The sequence below is a fragment of the Cygnus atratus genome, chromosome 3 (assembly GCF_013377495.2).
Source record: "Cygnus atratus isolate AKBS03 ecotype Queensland, Australia chromosome 3, CAtr_DNAZoo_HiC_assembly, whole genome shotgun sequence".
Lineage (NCBI taxonomy): Eukaryota > Metazoa > Chordata > Aves > Anseriformes > Anatidae > Cygnus > Cygnus atratus.
In genome coordinates, this window is record NC_066364.1 from 118,288,097 (window position 1) to 118,305,954 (window position 17,858).

The 17,858-nt window shown below is 39.1% G+C and overlaps 1 protein-coding gene across 2 annotated transcripts in view; it reads right to left on the reverse strand.

Annotated features, from left to right (window-relative positions):
- CFAP36 (cilia and flagella associated protein 36) overlaps window positions 1–16,166 on the reverse strand; it is an 18,216-nt gene extending 2,050 nt beyond the window's left edge. Inside the window, exons 1-9 of one of the 2 annotated variants that reach the window (XM_035565453.2) lie at window positions 15,928–16,166; window positions 11,939–12,003; window positions 10,888–10,989; window positions 9,827–9,941; window positions 8,741–8,828; window positions 7,709–7,760; window positions 5,111–5,231; window positions 1,122–1,285; window positions 592–741 (exon numbers count right to left, since the gene is read on the reverse strand). In XM_035565453.2, coding sequence (XP_035421346.1) covers window positions 592–741; window positions 1,122–1,285; window positions 5,111–5,231; window positions 7,709–7,760; window positions 8,741–8,828; window positions 9,827–9,941; window positions 10,888–10,989; window positions 11,939–12,003; window positions 15,928–16,099 — 1,029 coding nt within the window. In that variant the 5' untranslated portion in view covers window positions 16,100–16,166. The remainder of the gene's footprint in view (window positions 1–591; window positions 742–1,121; window positions 1,286–5,110; window positions 5,232–7,708; window positions 7,761–8,740; window positions 8,829–9,826; window positions 9,942–10,887; window positions 10,990–11,938; window positions 12,004–15,927) is intronic. The other variant, XM_035565454.2, reaches the window with a different exon arrangement.
- Window positions 16,167–17,858: the final 1,692 nt, after the last annotated feature.

A 17,858-nucleotide genomic window follows, 5' to 3' on the forward strand; every position in this document is an offset into this window, starting at 1 on the left:
CAAGAGCATCTGCTATTTTCACAGGTGTTTCTCCTTGCACTGCGAATTTGCCGTTATTATCATAGGTTTTACCTCCTTGCACTGTACTTATAAATACAAAGGCAATGACAAGCAGTCTTACGATCAGCTAATTTGTCCAGAAAAGTTTTAAGATTAGTCACTGTGAGAAACACTTGTCATTTTTCAGAAATTCAATGCTGCAGAATGGAAGAAAGATGGTTTGGCAGTGAGAGGACAATCCACTGAAACACTTAACAAGTGCGTTGTGACTGAAACAAGTCAAATGCTGCTGCCTTTCAGTTCTTCAGTTCAAACACTTGGTCACAGGTTAGAAGAAAGCCAGCAATGTAGTGGCTCATAAATTTAAATTAATCAAGAGGATTTGGCAATACAGAAGGAAAAAATGCTAACAATCATTAAACTTTTAGCCTGTATGCTTCTGCAAAAGCAGTAATTAGAAAATACTTTGTCTCTACCCCCACCACTTGTTCCTTTTATGTTGCTACAGTATTCAGCAGCATTTACATCTTCACTGAAATTGTCTATTTGTTATGAAGTGGTTGGGATAATTAAAATACTTGAATCCTTCACCTCTTTAGGAGATGATTCTTCTTCTTTCTGGTCAGTGTTTGTTGGCGGTATCACATTATTTCTTGACTCCTTCTTCGTAGCCATCAGCATATCTCTCTTTTTCTTGAGGTAGTCCTCCCGTTGCCTCAGCTGCTGCTCTTCTGATAAATTCTGGATTTTTTGAAATACGTTTTGAAATTAATTTTTGGTATATATATTATGTATTTGTGAAATAAAAGCATTTACACCATCTTGCCTCTAAAATTACTAGTTTCTTTTCAAAAGCCAAGCTGAAATTTCAAGCCACAGCGGTGTTCTAAGAAATCATCACAAGAGTAAAGGCTGAATGCTAAATTCTAGAATTCTAGTCTAACACAGGAACGGTGATCTGAACTTTATGAAAACTAAATTGCTGAATACCATACAACAGTGCTTGCATGCTGGTTAAAAGTAAATTACAATAATAGAGAATATAAATGTAATACTGTGTTCTCTCATTCTAGTTTACAATTGTGGGGGTTGGGAGGTGGTGTTGCTTGTCTTAAACTTACAAGTCCTTCTATCCTGGCTTTTTGTGCTGCATTTTCTGAACGCTTTTCAGATGTTCTCTTCTTAATATCTTCTTTGCCTTTGGTTGGCTGAGGTAAGCTTTCTGTTCCTTTCTGTAATGGGCGTACTGGTTTTAGGTCTTCCCTTGCAGATTTCCAGGATTCCTCTAAACAGCAATTTTACATGGGAAAAAAAATGCATAAAATAAAAAAGTGTTTCTTCCAATATCTAGATATCTGATGAAATGGAAAATTTAAGAAGGTGAGAAACACGATTTTTAATCATAAACTTACCTTCAAAAAGTATATTAAGTATTGAATTGTACCATAAAAAAAAATAATGCTTTACATTAAAGTGAGTACCTCTAGTACTTCTATTGCAAATGATTATGAATTAGTGTTAAGTACTTGGAATGTAATTTCATATTCAATGGACAGTTCATATCAAGACTGTACTTCCACTTTGTGTTAGTACTGTGCAGAGCCAGTAATCAGCAGCCTATGAGGTGCACGTTAGTCAACTCCAAATACAAGCGTATTCTTCTAGCTTTCAGCTTCAGCGGAAGGAATCGCAAAATACCGTATTTAAGTGAACTCGTAAGGGAGAGGGGAGCAAGTGAACCTCAAGAGGAGCAAAGCATTACACTGGCACCAGAACTGGAAGATTACCTATTCAGAGTATACAGCTCAATATCTCATCTTCAAATCCAATCTTGCCTCTGCATGAGAATATAATGGGAACATGCTTGATTTCTGACCCTGGCAGCACCCAGACCCCAGATGGGCTGGTCGGTGGGTGCCAGGGGAGAAGACGAATGCTATTAAATCCTGCACTGATTCCAGCTGTGCTTTTCATATCTACAGGTACCAAGGACAGTTTTGCCTTGCAATTCCACAGAACTCCACTGTGTGTCTAAGATGGACGGCATGATGATTTCTAAGGTCAGAGTCAAAGTCCTTCCAGTCACTGGACTGTAAAGCAGGGTGTTTTCAGTACTTTACAAAGACTTCTCTTGACTTGACCTACAACTATTCCTGAGTAAGGTAAGCTGCTGCTTCTACTGTATTTTTATTAAAAGTGAGGAGGCTTTGGAATGTTTGAAGTAGCCTGAAAGTATAGATGCAAAAATACGAATAGTGCAATATGATTTCTAGTGTGTTTAGTCAGTTTGAGTCTCTCCATGATGTCTGAATAGAGATGTGTAACTGAATGTAGATAATTATAACTCTAAGCGCTGCACTATGGATTTTTTCAGTAATATTGAGAAATAACTTGTATTACGAGTACGAGCAGTTTCCTTGGCCTCTACCAGACCACAGTAACAGACAGCAAAGGCTAGCTCCACTGAAAGTACTGCAGAGTGAACACTGAATTGTTGTTGGTTTGTTGTTTTTTGTTGTTTTTGTGTGTGTTTTTTTTTAACGTTAGCAGACATAATGTATGTTTAGCTCTTCAATGTTGCTACTTTCTTTAGTATAGAAAATTACAAGTTATGTTTAACTGTGAAAAGGTAGGGGGTAAAGAAGAGGAAATGTTCTTTCAAGTATGGAAAACAGACTAGGACAGAAATGTAAAATAAAGGTCAGGTTGAAGAATTTCCATTTCACTGAAATATGACTGCTAGAAGTCTAGATGCTCCAAATAATGTCTTGTTGTGATGAATAAAAGTCCTCAGAGGTACTATGAGAGTTAAAATTGCTAAGAAAAAATCCTCATGCCAGGACTGTTCTCCTTAAAAAGCAGGGGAAAAAAATCCAAAGAACACACACTGTATGCCGAACACCTACCCCACAACCAACATTATGAGTAAGGAAAGCTACTTACCAGAAAGTAGTTCTTTGAAATGTGTTGTGTGTATGTACATTTACACTGTTGCAGTCCATATTGCAAACACTCAAGCTGGAGATGTTTATGTCCTAGCAGTGCCTGTAGGATGTGATCACAAGACCCTCAGTTTCACTTAACCCACAAAGCTGGAAAGATACTGAGAAGACAAGGGAAGGAGGATGGATAGCAAACGTACAAATAGACAACACATTTCAAAGAATTACAGTTACTGGTACGTAACCTCTTTTCTCCTTTGAGAACTTGTCTGTATGTATGTTCGTACTGTGGGTGACTAAGCAGCATTTGTTTGATGTGGGCAATTACTTCAGAGTCTTCTGAAAATACAAGCACAGAAGACCACTGTAGCAGATGCTGCATTCTTCCGTGTCTGCATGACACATGCTGCTTGGTGCAAACACAACTGCAGGCATCCAGAAAGGGAAGTGCTCTTCAAGAATGTTGGAAAGGCCACTGCACTCTGAGGTGTTGCGTGTGACGTTTACTATGAAACTCACCTTTCTTAGCATCTAGTAGTGCAAGGTGTTGGATGGTCAGTATATGGGAGGAATGGTTTTGCAATACCTAAACTACTCATAAGGGGCTCACCAAAGTGAAATTAGGAAAATTAAGGCAGCTGCCATTAGCTTCAAATTTATTATGCAGTGGAAAACTGTAAGGGGTTCACAAACTGAAATCATGGGTCTCAAGGTAATAGGGAAATAGCAAAAGATAATGAAAAAGCTGCGTAGCTGAAGTAAAAGAAATATATGCCTGACAGAAAGGGGTTGGGGGAGTCCTTCCTGACTATGAAGACTGGTTCATGCAAGAGGCCATATTACCAAGGCAGCCAGTACTCCCTAGGTATGGAATTCTTCCTCATACTCAGGTCAAGAATGGCAAGCTGCTCTGTTCTGCAGTAACAAGACCCTGCAAGTGAGAACACAGAGCCAGGAGCTGAGAAGATCTGGAGGGCAGTGAGGGTCAGGGACTAACCACAGTGAGAAGGGCGGAGAGGCACAAACTGTTAAAGTTGCTGCTGTGTCCTCTCCTGGAGTTGTATCTGGTACCAAGGGGGAGAGATTCAAGCAGAGGATATGATCCCGTTATCCAAGATGGTGCTTTATTGGAAACCCATGTTTTGGAGGTAGGTATTAACAGACTGGTGTGGTGGCCAGTCCTCAGTTCTGGTTGTGAAAAGGGTCTGTGAGAAGATTCACAGTGAATGTTCTTGATTTTTGCCTTCACTACCTAAAACCACTTTTTCACAGTTGCAGTGGAGGATAAATTGTGGCAAACTTTCTTACTAGCTTATTTGGACAGGCGTGTTGTCCCACAGTTCCAGTTCTACGAGGCTGAAGAAGATTTTCAAAGAGCTGTTTGTAGACTTCCCTCTTCTTTGGCTTTTAAGGAGCATGGGAATGCTCAGCATCAGCTGAGCAGGCACGTGGACAGCAATGAAGAGCTGCACTTACTGCAGAGAAGTCTTGACTCCCAGGCTGTAAGATATCCTGTCTCTCAAACACAGGATTAAGTCCTGCAGACAGACATAATTTAATGGTGCCATTGCAAGGTGGCACAGCTATGCAAAAGTAAGAGGATTAAAAGCAAGCTGTGAGAAGAATGCAAGTATACCTGCAGGCCTTCTGCATATTTCCAAGGGTGGAAAGCAGAGGAGAAGAGTTTGAATAAATGTAATGAAACCTCACAAGAAGCACAGAAAAGATAAAAAGGGAAAAAGGATATTTTGAAGGTAACACTTTTTTCTTTTAAATTTCCTAATGTGAAAGACACTAATTCAGTTTTAAAGAATCGAGGGTCCTACAACCACTTCATGTGTTAACAGCCATAACATGGAAAGAGAGCAAGTATGGCCCACAGGTACTACCAAGGCTAAAAGTATCCAGCTCAAGCGTCTGCGATATGAAAACTTAGCGTGAATGCATACAAAGACAAGTACTAGATGCAGGAAGAAAAAAAAATGTGCAAAATATTTCCCAAAGTTGGAACTATATTCTTTGAAGTGACCTTAGACTATAAAGCTACACATTTTTCACTAACCCTTAAGAGAGTAGATTCCACTGGGAGTACACCACCTGTTTTTGAAGATTGCCCGTGTATACGTAAATATTACATACTCAGTATTGAGCTTTCCCAAAAAAATTACCTAATGAAATTTTTGGAGTTTCTTCAGAAACATCAGCTCCCTCAGTAGACTCCTTAACTCTTACAGTTTCTCTTGAATCTCCTGGAAAACTGGTCACATCTGGTGATTTAAAGGTATGTGCCTTAAAAAAAAACAAACAAAACTAAGTGTTACACTTCCTAGCACTTCATTTCAGGCATTAAACTATCAACTCAAAGAAAACGTCCTCAAACAACTTCTAGTTAAAATTGTGTTGTTTATACTGTGTATTGCATTGTCAAAGTGAACAAAGCATACTTATTTTGCTTTATTGATAGTAGGATTCATACTGGCTTATAGTCATAAATCAGTATTTTTAATTTCAGTTCACAACATTCTCTTATCAACAATCAAAATTAAGAATATTAGATTTTCTTGACTTTTATTTTTAGAAAAATAGTTTATTTCCCATCTACAAAGAGATAATGTAGGGTGTTTTTTTTTTCCACACTTTCATGTGACTTTCAAACAAACCTCCACCAACCATAAAAATACAGCAGCTAGAAAGAGAAGTAGGAGCATACACTGAGGTTACCACAGAAACGGAAACAATCAGCTGAATGGAAACAACGGGCTTGGATAATTTCTGACACTACTGTTTTACTTCCACACTTGTGTGAGAAATCTTGACAACACAATCCACCTCTGAAAGCAGTAAGGCCAGCTGGGATTTACTCAGAAAATGTCCATGCTGTTCATCAACCCTCTAATTCCTGCTGGAACCCTCCATCTCTCCTGTCCAGGTGAACTGATGTACCGAGTAAATTCATATTACTTCTGCAGCCAGATTTCCTGCCAACGCCTACCAAGTTTTGCATTATTAAACTCTTAAGGTCTGGTCCTGTAACTGAACAGGAGTGGCAGAAGGCATCCTGAAGGGATCAATCGCACTAAGGTAAATTTAAATAGCATTCTCCACATGCTCTTTGCTAGTTTTCTTTGTACAAAAAGAAAGATTAAAAATTCCACCTCTGAGCAAATAATGCTGAAGTAGTTTTATCTTTATGAAATACGCAGTTGCATCTTCTAATAATTATCTATTATTCTGCCTGCCAAACTAATTGGGAGTATGTCTTAAAAAAGAAATACTAAATGGAACTAGATGCTGTTAACTCTTAGAATGCAGTTTATGAGGTATTACAGCTTCATGGACACATTTCTATGCCAAGAAGAAACAGTTCAGTGACTAGGCTGAAAAAATGAATTGGGCACTACGATGCTACCGTAATCTGGCTTGTTTATCAAGAATATTGATATTCTTGGCTGGTCTATGAAGATGTGGGTAAGTCTGTATCTAGACAGAACATAAATTCTTAAAACGAGCCAAGGCTTGAGTTTCCAGGTTGTTTAGTAAGAAATGGGTGACTCATTTTCTGGAATGTATCATGGAAACATGCACATGGCAAACAGAGTTTTGTCACCACTTTTCTAAAGTGCCAGACAATGGGAGAGATTAATTTGGTGGAATTACAGTGGCATAACTATCATCTGCACCTATTATGGGTTTGAATTCAGGAGTGGATTTGAAATAAAATGCAGACCTCTGTAGTATCACAGAATCATCTAGGTTGGAAGAGACCTCCAAGATCACCTAGTCCAACCTCTGACCTAACACTAACAAGCCCTCCACTAAACCATATCACTAAGCTCAAAATCTAAACGTCTTTTAAAGACCTCCAGGGATGGTGACTCAACCACTGTAGTTACATGTGGCGACTCAACCAGTGTAGTTACATTTGATCTCCAGCTAGCTTCCTGTATAAGTTCAGGCTGAAGAAACAGACAGTTCTTTCCCTTTTCAAACTTACTAGGCTCAATTTCCTAATGACAGAAACAGAAAAGCAGTTCTGCTTCCATTTGAAACAGACTACAATCCTATTTTTGTTTGTTTTCCTGGTGAAGGGAAGCTTTATTGCCACATTTCCACTGTAAAAACTATAGCCACTGTAGTTGCTGCTTCCTCACAGCAACCTTGCTCAGATTTCAATTTGCTTCTCAGTTGCTTAACAACGGGCACTTTAACCAGTCCCCACTTACATGCAGTACCTTTCTACATGGTTTACTCTGGTAGAGACTGGGTGATGGCCTAACTTGGAGATTTCTAGTTCCTGGCAATTAGGTTCTGGCAGCACTGTACTGACTTAATGAATAACTATACTGTCTATGAGGTGATCCTTAAAAATCCTGAAGGATTATGAATGCTGTAGTCACTAAGAAGCTTATACTTTGAAATGTCTTTGATCTTGACAATATTGGTAATTATTGGTATTTAGATGTTCTCTAAATCTGAAAGGCTGATATCCGTTGCCAGAATCTTGGAGTTCAGATGCTGAGGAGCAAATATGCTTATGAGCTGCACCAAACGACTGATGGTTAGTTATATATAGCACTAACATCAATGATACCATCAAGAAAAATGTAAACAACAGAACAGACCTTTCATAAAGACCTTCCTGATAGCTTTTATTTGCTGAGGGTGGTACATACTGCCTTGAAGTTACACAGTTAATGCCTGGGACAAGAATATAAAAGTATTTCTTAATCATCAGCATAAACCACCTAGAAAGATAGGATACTCACTTCCTCAGTCCTTTTCCTTTCTTGCTCCATGTCATATTCTTCCTTAGATTTTCTGTAACATAAAATGCAAGTAAATACACAAGAATTCTTAAGTATTAATGACTTCTATGTAAATTTAGCACTGCTTAAATACTTGAGGAATATCAGAACAATTGCAGGACAATGTGAATTTATTAAAGCATCCAAAATACTTTCATGACTTAAATGAAAATGTGCTCTTGAAAGAATTATGATAAACACACAGATCTCAGTCCTCAGTCTGTCCTTCCCTGTGCAAAAATAATTGTGTATAAATTTCCAGGGCTTATCTATCCATCCCTTGTTTCATTTGCTAAAGGAAGGGAAGTATTTCCAGAACACGGAGGAAAAATATCATCATTTAATATACGGGGAATGGGTTAATCTGCTATTATTTGTTTATAATTGTGTGTGTGTGAGAACTGGGAGTAGAAGAGAATCTGTAGAAGTTGTATTGGTCCTCATCTTAGATCACAGCAAGAGACATTGAAGACAACTAAGGAGGAAGCTTTAGAAAGGAGTAAGAACTACTGCAAAGGCAGAATTTGCCCTTCCAAGGCTTTAATGGATATGGAACAGAGCATGTAATTCTTGCAGTGCTAAGGAGTAATAAAGCCGCTTTAAGCAGACCTTCAGTGTTGATCCTGTCTCTCTAGACCTGTGTTTAGGATGTTCCCAGAACTGTTTATAGTTAGTGTTGCTCCCATTATCCGGAGTCATTGGATACAGTTCTAACTCAGGATTTGCAGACTTTTAGAGTTGCATATCATTCCATGCATCACCAAGACAGTTCATTATGGCAGGGTGGTAATCCTTATGTTTTTAAATATCCCGGATCACACTCACTGTCAAGTACCATTTGTTTTTCCTCTCAGATAGGATTTTGACAAAAACACTCATGTAATCTGGAAGCTGAAGGTAGGTTCCTGGAAAAGGTTGGAAGAATTAGGTCCCATATACTTTTATTCTAAAATATGGTGGAAAGTAGGATTGATTCTTTTGGTTGTTTTTTACCTTAGAACCTCCCTGAGTATTTTCATTTCTTCTTGTTCAATTTCACTGAATACATCAGAACCCTCAGTCAAACAGTCAGGCAATACACCTACCAAAATAAAATAACAAGATGTATGCATTACTCCAAGGAAAGATGTTTTGTGCTCTATTTGGCATCAGTCTTAACCAAAGACGTGAAAGAAACCTTTTTTTTTTGGCAGAGGAAAGAAAAGATACATCTAATTCTTCCTTGCTATAAGCTGTTTACAAAAAGATTCTAGATCCTCAGCATCAAGTTGCTAGTAGCAAAAAGGCAAAGCTTTCTGAAACACAAAAAAGTTTTGATATCTAAGCATAAGTAAAGCATAAACCATACTCTGCATTGGCTGTTACATGGTATTTCCTATAGATTGTAAATCAACCATTGCTTACTAAACCATTTTCAAATGTAGGTGTTGTATCAAACTTGACATTTAAAAAAATATTCTCTGGAAAAACAAAACATATGCAGTAGGAAGACAAAACTAAATAGTAAAATTAAAGACAGAAGAAAAGAGTGAGTAGATGAAAATCCTTTCAGAAACATCAACAGCGCAGTAGAGTGAGGGATAAGTGCCTTTAAAGAAGAGAAAATAATTTAACTGTGAGAATGATGAAGGCCCTAACTTCTGCTTTGTATATAGATTTTTCAAGTAAAAATGTACAGTGTGAACTGCAAGGTAGGCATGGCAGACAGTATGCCACTGCTGCTCTGCAAATAGCTTAATTCAATTATAAGTATTATCATTGTTAATGAAAAGATACAATTAACGCTCAATTATCAACAAGAATCTCTAACAGAAAAAATCAAATTTCACAGGAAACTCTATAGAGCTGACACTGTTATTTTAGAAAGGAAAATAGATAGCTGTGTCTGAGATTACAAGTCAAGAAGTAAATTTTGAAATCCTTGTCCCAGCAAAATCAACAGAGTGTTCTCCCTTAACTTGGGCTGGACCAGTATTCTATACTCATTTATGAATGGGAGTACATAGTCTTTAAAAAAAGAAAACAAACGCAAACTACAAAGATGAAGAGAAGTGAAACCCCACATTTACCACTTCTTACCATTTCTTTCTTTCATGATTCTAATGGCTTGCAATTGCATTTCAATATTTTTTTGTACCATCATTTTTTTAAATAGTCTGAAATCTTCTGCTGCCAGCACTGTTTGCAAAATCGCCTGTGGGAGGGAAGATTTGCACAAACTAATTAAACTACACAAATCATAACCATCCCAGTTTGCTTGAATTGATGTTAAGATTTAAATTCTGTGGAGCACGTTTTTAATAACTATATTTCCTTCTCCTATCTGACTACTTTTACCAGCTATACAAGTTGAGCTAATAGGCAAGAAAAGAATTTGAGGGTTTATGTCCTTAGATCATCATGGCTACAAGAATATTATCACAAGACCTGGAGGGTTTCCCAGCGTAAGTTTACAACTACAATTTGTTTGACTTCCTGAACAAATCTGTAAGCTTGTGTGAGGAATGTGTGCTCTGAAGAATCCTGTTGCACATTGAGGAGGAGATATGTCAACAAAGCACAATTTACACAGGCAGCAGAAGCTCCTACTTCTCTGCCTCATATACCTGAGACAATTCTGAAAGATATCTTTGAGCAAGTAATGCAGAATCATGCCTTTTCTCCTCAAGGCCAATTTTTGCCTTTACAAAATCAGAGGAAAACATCTTTACCTTTACTGAACATATCTTTTTTTAATCTTCAAATTTGTGTACTACTGCAAATGAACTGAAGACTAATGTGAAGCTGATAAACATGCAAATAAAGGTGTCAGACATACCTTTAAGTTTTTGTGTTTGATTTAAAAAATACAAAGCATGGAAGAAATCTCAAAAGGTTTCCAACCCCACACAAGTATCTGTTTTTATTTTAAAGATGCACATTTTGCAGATCAAAGTTCGTAATATAAATAGATATGTTGATGGTTGGACCAGATGATCTTGGAGGTCTTTTCCAACCTTAATGACTCTATGATTAGATTTTAGAAAATTCAAGCTTTAACACACAAAGAAAAACTTTTTAAACAACTTTGCCCCGCTACATTAGTTAAAACACAAAACTAAAAATTACATCTATACGTTCTGTAACAAAGGAAAATATACCTGTGAAGTATGTGTCTTTGCAAGAGGAGATGAAAAAGCTTCTTGAAATTTCTCTTCAGTAATGCCAACTTCTTTAAGATAACCTTCTAATAATTTTTCAACCTATAAGAAAATACAAGTCTTACTTTCTAAGAGGCTTTTCCCTAAAAACTTTTTTTTTTTTGTAATTGTACTTTCTTTTCTGCTGCCATTGTACTTTTTAAATTCACAGGAAAATCGATGCAATACTTAGGGATTGATTTGCTTTGATAACCTGTTTTAAATTAACCGGTATTTTTGTTGCTGAATTCAGTTACTACTTATTTTAGCCTCTGCAATTTCCGGGAATCTCACCTCTCTATGTTTTTTCCCCAGACTCTTGGCTAGTATTCCTCATCACTTTTTCCTTTGTAAATAATTTTTTTTGTTGTTTCCAGTCTGCATGCACAATAGTTTTCAGGGTCACAGCAAAACTGAATGTTGGCCTGTATTCATTCAAGTGCTACTTTCAACACCAAATATGACCAAGCTTTGTTACAAGGAAATATTTTAGAAAACTGTGTGCATTGATCTATAGGTTTTCCAAGCACGCTTCAAAAATATTCTGCAGTTTTTTGGAAACAATATTTGAAACAAAAGATTTACCAGACTCATTAGCGAACAAAATACAAGTTACACATTTTCTGACATTGTGCTCTTTCTCATTTTAACTTGCCAGAAAATATAAAGACTATCAAGCTTATGAATACAGTATTTTATCTAGATATGATATACTGATATATTTTATCTGATAATACTGATATATTTCATCTAGATATGATATGATATACTGATGTTAATGAAAAATAAGTAACTGTGTAAGAGGGATGAATTTTCTGCGTATCTGGTGTTTAAGCATAAAAACGCGTATGACAGCTATGGCTCAAGAATATCTAAACATTTATGGCAAGCAACAGTAGAAAATTCTAACAAAGATAATAAAGTAGTATTTAGATAAATTTCCAACTGTAACATTGTAAATTATTGTAAATTATTTCTTAGAAATCTACCACAAATAGTGAATAATGCTCACCAAAGCTTGGTACTCCTGATAAATTTCTGTATAAGACAACTTGCTTTCTTCTTCATCATCAAAAACTTAAAAACAAACATTTCTGAGTTAGTGTTTTAAGTACTAGCACATTAATTTGTGGCATATATTTCATTTTTCACTTTCTTTCTCTAAGAGACCTTTACATGTTAATACATTCAATCATGGGACAATCTGGGACATGATCAATAATATTTTTTTCCACACATTCAGGCTAACCATGTACTTTCGTTAACTTATTGTAATTAACTTTTGCAATTTAATATCAGAAAAACACATCTTCATAATAGAAGCAAATTTCTAAGCAAGCTGAGGATTCAGCAGACAGGTACATTAAAAGGTAAGATTTAATATAAGAACTACCCTGTCAACTTGGATAATGTTGTTCTAATATGGCAAATGACACATGAATCAGGATGTTTTTCTCGACATACATTTAAATGAAGGCTGCGTGGAAACCTAGGGTTTTTTGGAAACATTTACATTTTTATCATGTCAGGAATGAGCAGAGGTAATGTAAAACCTAGCAATTAAAGCAGAGGCTTAGAAGTAAGACATCCTCAATACCCGTCAAGATTAGCCACCGTATGTTGGACAAGTCCCTTCTCATTTGCATGCTTTGAAGTCATTTGAAGAATGGGAGTTCTGCCTAACAAATTGGTCAGTGGGTGTGATTTTTTTCATATATGACATCTCCGATGGAGATGGTGTTCATGTGCATGGAATTAGTCCAATGGTCACATGGCTTCAGAGTGGCCTTTTAGAAAGCATTTTCCAGCTGTGACAATGCTGAGGCAACGTCTCTGAACCTTGATGTGATGCAAGATGGCTGTTCCTACAACAGAAAACACCTGCATCAATTTGTAACAACCAACAGCAATGCAAGTATAGAAATCCCATCAAACAATTCAGGCCCTCTAAGTAACCAAGGGAAACTTTCTCTTTAAGTGACATAATTTGGAAAAGCAACATTTGCTTTTCTGTCTTTTCTGCATAAGGGAAAGCTTTTTCTAATTAAAGGATTTTTTTAAAGACTTTAAAAGTATATAGTAATACATTCAAATGGTAGAAAACGCTTGTTCCACAAAAAAGTACTATAAATCTTAAATGAAAAAAAAAATAATCAGCTTCTGTGGTGGCCACAATATTACTAAATCCAAGAGGGTGAAGCTACTTAACTGCCTCTATTGTTTTCTACATCTCCTTCCCTCTGGGGGACCTCTGTTATAGCTCTTGCAGGCCCCAACCTTTGTCTTGGTGACTGTTCCCTTCTACTTCCTCCTGCTCTGACCCTCCCGGAGCCCCCAAAAAGGGCTGACAAAGGGATCTCACTGTTCCTGTCCATGTCAATGGGATTGCCTCCAAGTCCTTCCTCCTCCTCCTCGCACAGCTTCAGGATGACACGGAAAGCAGAGTGGAAAGCTTGCACAAACTGCTCTCTGTTCTCAGGGTCTGAACAAAAAGAGTGAAGCTAAATGCCAAACAAAGCAAGCTGCAGTCAGCATCGCCTCTGATTTAAGTGGCATTAAGGAGTTCTGTATTTGAATGGGGATCCTGGATTTTCTCACATTAGGACTCCTAAATCACATAGTGATAGTTTTTCCTTCAGGTTTTGGCTCAGTCTTTGGTCACCCAACAGAACAAAGGCCTGAAGAACCCACTGCTTCACAATAAGCCAGGGGACCCCGATATCCTTAGAGTCGAACTCATCATTTTCCTGTTAAAGTTGAAAACCGTCGCTAGGACCCCTCAAACAGGATGAAAATTAAGTCAAGTTTGAGCCAGTGACTACTCTGAACCTGCAAACAAGAGACAGTAAGCAACCCCAGGAGGGCTGTTCTGCTTCCACCCCCAGAACCACCACCAAGCGACCGGTGAGGAGGCTGTCCCATGGGGTACGGCAGTCACAGGCAACGATACCTGCTCGTTCCTTTGTACTCTGTCTTTACCCTTCAGTGGTCAAAACTGTTGTCAAGCTCATCTGCCTACAAAGCGGTATTTCAATATATATCTTAGAATACTTGAATAAAACCAGAGACCCCTCCCTTTAAGGCATACCCACAGTTTTAACTTCATTTTGCAGCCACGTACAAGGAATATATGAAGCTACAATAAATTAATCAAGTCCACAGAAAGAGGGAGAGACACAAAGAGAGAAAATATCAACAGATACAAAATCAGTAGGATCATTTATAAGCTGAAGTATGAGGACTCTTGTAAGTGCAAGTGCTTGACTCCTGCCTACAGCTCCAAAATCAGTGCCTTACATACCTATTACTGAAACTCAAACTCTAGTTTTAAGGAATCAGAAATTACTGTCAGTTAATCAAAATTATCTTAATTTGCTTGTTCTGTCCAAAGGCTTTACATGTTTTGAGAATTAATTCTGTCATGACAAAACACCTCAGGAACAGCAATGGAAATAGTACAGCACATTTATTGAAAAGAAAAGCAAACAGCACAGATAACTGCAACAAAAATTTCAAATTTCTTTAACTGTGCTTCTTAGCAACCCTAACATTGCAGCAACACTTCTTTAGCCTTTTCTTTTTTCTCAATAGCTGCCGAGAGTTGTCCAACAGAACTCTGTAGCACAAATGATACCTTGGAAGACCACATGCAATAAGTGAAGTCTCTACTTTGCTGCTCTAATTTCTCACACAGAAACAAACTGGCAGGAGGCCATTATATAAGCCTGCCTCACACTACGTGGAAATTTACAGAGGTTCCATAAATCTTCTTACTGCCAGTAAATTCCACTCAACCTTCTAAGGAGAGATCATTGCTTCAGAGAGGGATAATGAGCTCCCCTGATTCCTAAAACGAGAGAGAGGCAGCCCTATGCAGCCCATTTCCATGGCGATCAAAGTGCTCAAAGGACAAAAAGTTTAGGCAGACTTCCTCTGACAGAACTTCTAGCCTAGGTTTCCCTCTCACTTCCTAGCTGCAGAGTAGTAACTTTACCTGTCTTATCTGTCTTGTTTAACAGTATAACAGGAAAGGTGTGAGTAGTCACAGCAATCTTGCCTCAAACAAAGATTGGAAAGGGTGGGAACAATTCAGGGTCAGTGAGAAAAACCTTGCTTGGAAGCTGTGATCTGAATGAGAGGCGCGTTTGTTTCACTCTGAACATGAAGTACAAATTCATAACAGACCTCAGCAGCAAGAGCACAGCAATGGACCTGGGCTGCCCCGCAGAGGCCGACCATTGCAGATGGACGGGAGAAAAGAGAAATGCGAGCAGGTAGAGCACATGAATGGTAAGAACTGTCTGTACTGTGAGCTTTGTGTTAGGAACTCCCTTGAAAGAAAATGTATTTGAAAGCCTCTGTGTCATACTTCAGTATTTTAAAGTTAAAACTACTGACAAGGTCAGAAATCAATGTCCTCAAATAAAATTTCACTTTTATTTCACTTTAAATAATTCAGGAGAGATGACTGGTGTGTTTTTTTGTTCTACAACATATCTTCATCATCACTAAGGATTTTACCTAATTTCACCGAAATTTCTTATTCAACTGAAATTTCCATTGGAAAAAAAAAAAAAGTGATTTCAGGACGTGTCCAGCCCTCTTAATTTCACTCAAAATGTTTAGGTTTTGGACACAGCATTACAGTATAACTTGGCGGGGAAAAATCACATACTAGTGATTAATCAACATGTACTGTTAACCGAGCTGTCTTCATCGAAGCTATTAACAACTTGCTCAATTTCTGGTCACTTAAAGCAACTAGAAAATTTTTTTTTCTTCCTATCGCCTTTTGCTTACAAATGCCACCCTCTTAAGGTAAAATATGCCTTGTTTAAAAACGGTTAGGCCAGTAAGACAGCAGTTTAAGAACGGGCCTTCCCGGGGCTCAGCCTTACATGCCGTACATTTAAGGGATGCCCTCCCTCTCTCCCCTCCCTCTTCTCTCCTCGGAGCCAGGCCCTGTGGTCCTCCCCGTGTTCCCGGGCAGCTGCCGCCTACCTCGGCCCCTTGCCGGGGCCGGCATCCCCGCCGAGCCGCCGCCCCGCCGCTCACCCTCGCATTTCTGCTCCATGAACTCCAGGACGGGCACGGCCCAGGCAGGCCCCCGCAGGAAGCCGGCGATGGTGTCCACCACCCAGTCCACCTCGCCCTCCTCCTCCTCCGCCGCCATGGCCGGCCCAGCCCGGCCCCGAGCGCCCTCCCGCCGCTGCGGCCGCCGAGGGAGGAGCCGAGGCTGCGGGCGGCGGCCTGGGGGGGCTGCGGGGCCCTGCGAGGGCCGGGGCCGGGGCCGGGGCCTGGGGCCTGAGGCAGCCCTGCCCCGGCTGCGCCGTGCCCGTAGCGGGGCTGCTGCCCAGCCGGGGCCCCGGGACAGGCCGGGGGCTGCCAGCGGGAACGGGCAGGCCTCGGCGCACCTCCGAGCCACGGTAAACGCCCCACGGCGCAGGATTAGGAAATCGTTTACGAAGCGCTGTGTAAGAAGGTTTACATTAAAACTCAGCGGCTTGGGTATTCTTTCTTAGCGCTGGTGTTCGAGGGCACGTTCCTTTTCTACGCTAAAATTAATATAAGTTCTGTCATTGTCCTCACCAGTGCCATGGCTGAAAGGCTGACAAGTTTTCTTAATGCTGAAATTTATTCCCCTCCTAATGTTGGGTAGCTGCTTCCTTTACCTCTTGTGTGTCACTGGTAAGTGTATTGAAAAATAAATAAATAAATCTTAAATGCATTTATGTTATTTTTTGTTTGATAGCTGTTTTTTTATCAAAGTGAGGAACAAGTACTGTCATTATTCCAGTTACCTTGGGCTCTATTTTTGCTTAACAATACCTCTTGTAGGTATTAATGAGATTTTACCTACGTAAAGCATGTACCTACATGCTACATGTACACTACCTTATTTTCATCTCAAAGATAGATACCAATTCCATGCTGTCATCACTATGGAGACGTACCTGATAAGGCGTGCTTTATTTCATTATTTTAATAGGACACAGCACTGGAAAGCTTTAATTTTTCCTTTTGCATATCACTTTAATTCCCCTTACCCCACCAGTGCTTCCATTTCTTTCTACAGCTTTTGTGGCCTGAGACCACCTGTAGTATAAAGATGTTACTTGCCTACTGTGGAACAGCTACTTCAGATTTGATTGTTGACATAATTTAATTACTAATGCAGGCTTACATGACTGTCAAGTTTATTCATCTCTTGCATATGCATTCCACTACGAATGACTGTAGAGGATGTTACCTCAGATTATCTGAGCTCTACTTACACAGGCAGAAAACAATGTTTCTATCTTGGTTATTTTTATACAATCTCTTCTGTTTTCTCTAAAGCCCTTTCCAGGTCTTGCAATGCTGAACAATTAACGGCTTTAGAAATTAAGTTGCTTTGTTAGCAGCATTTTGCACCTGAAGTCTCCCCACCACCATAATCCCTTCCTTTAGCTTTCCCCTCAAGGCAATGACTAAGGCATCCCTTCCAGCTGGCTGCACAGATGTCAGAAGTGTCAGGTAACCGGGAGGACATGTCACGGCATCCCCTCACTGCTCGTGGCACCCCTGCAGTCTTCATCCGCCCTTCTCACCACCCACCTGGGCACTAGCAAATCCCTACTGATGGCAACTTTGCAAGACAGAGGCAATGAAGACCCGAGATGAAATGACTGGAAAACTTTAGAAGGCAATAGGGTAGGGCTCAGACCATAGTAGTTTTATGTATTTCTTGTCCTTTGAATGATGTAGGTAAAAAAAATGTAACAGAAACACATGCTTGGAAACTAAACAGCATCCAACATTCAGATGTAGCTTCACAAACAACACAGTATGCATTTCAAGACATGGGGTGATTTGTCCATCGTACCAGAGAGCTCACAAAGTGTATCTCATTTAGCACAATTAACTCGAAATCTTACAAGTCTCATAATTTC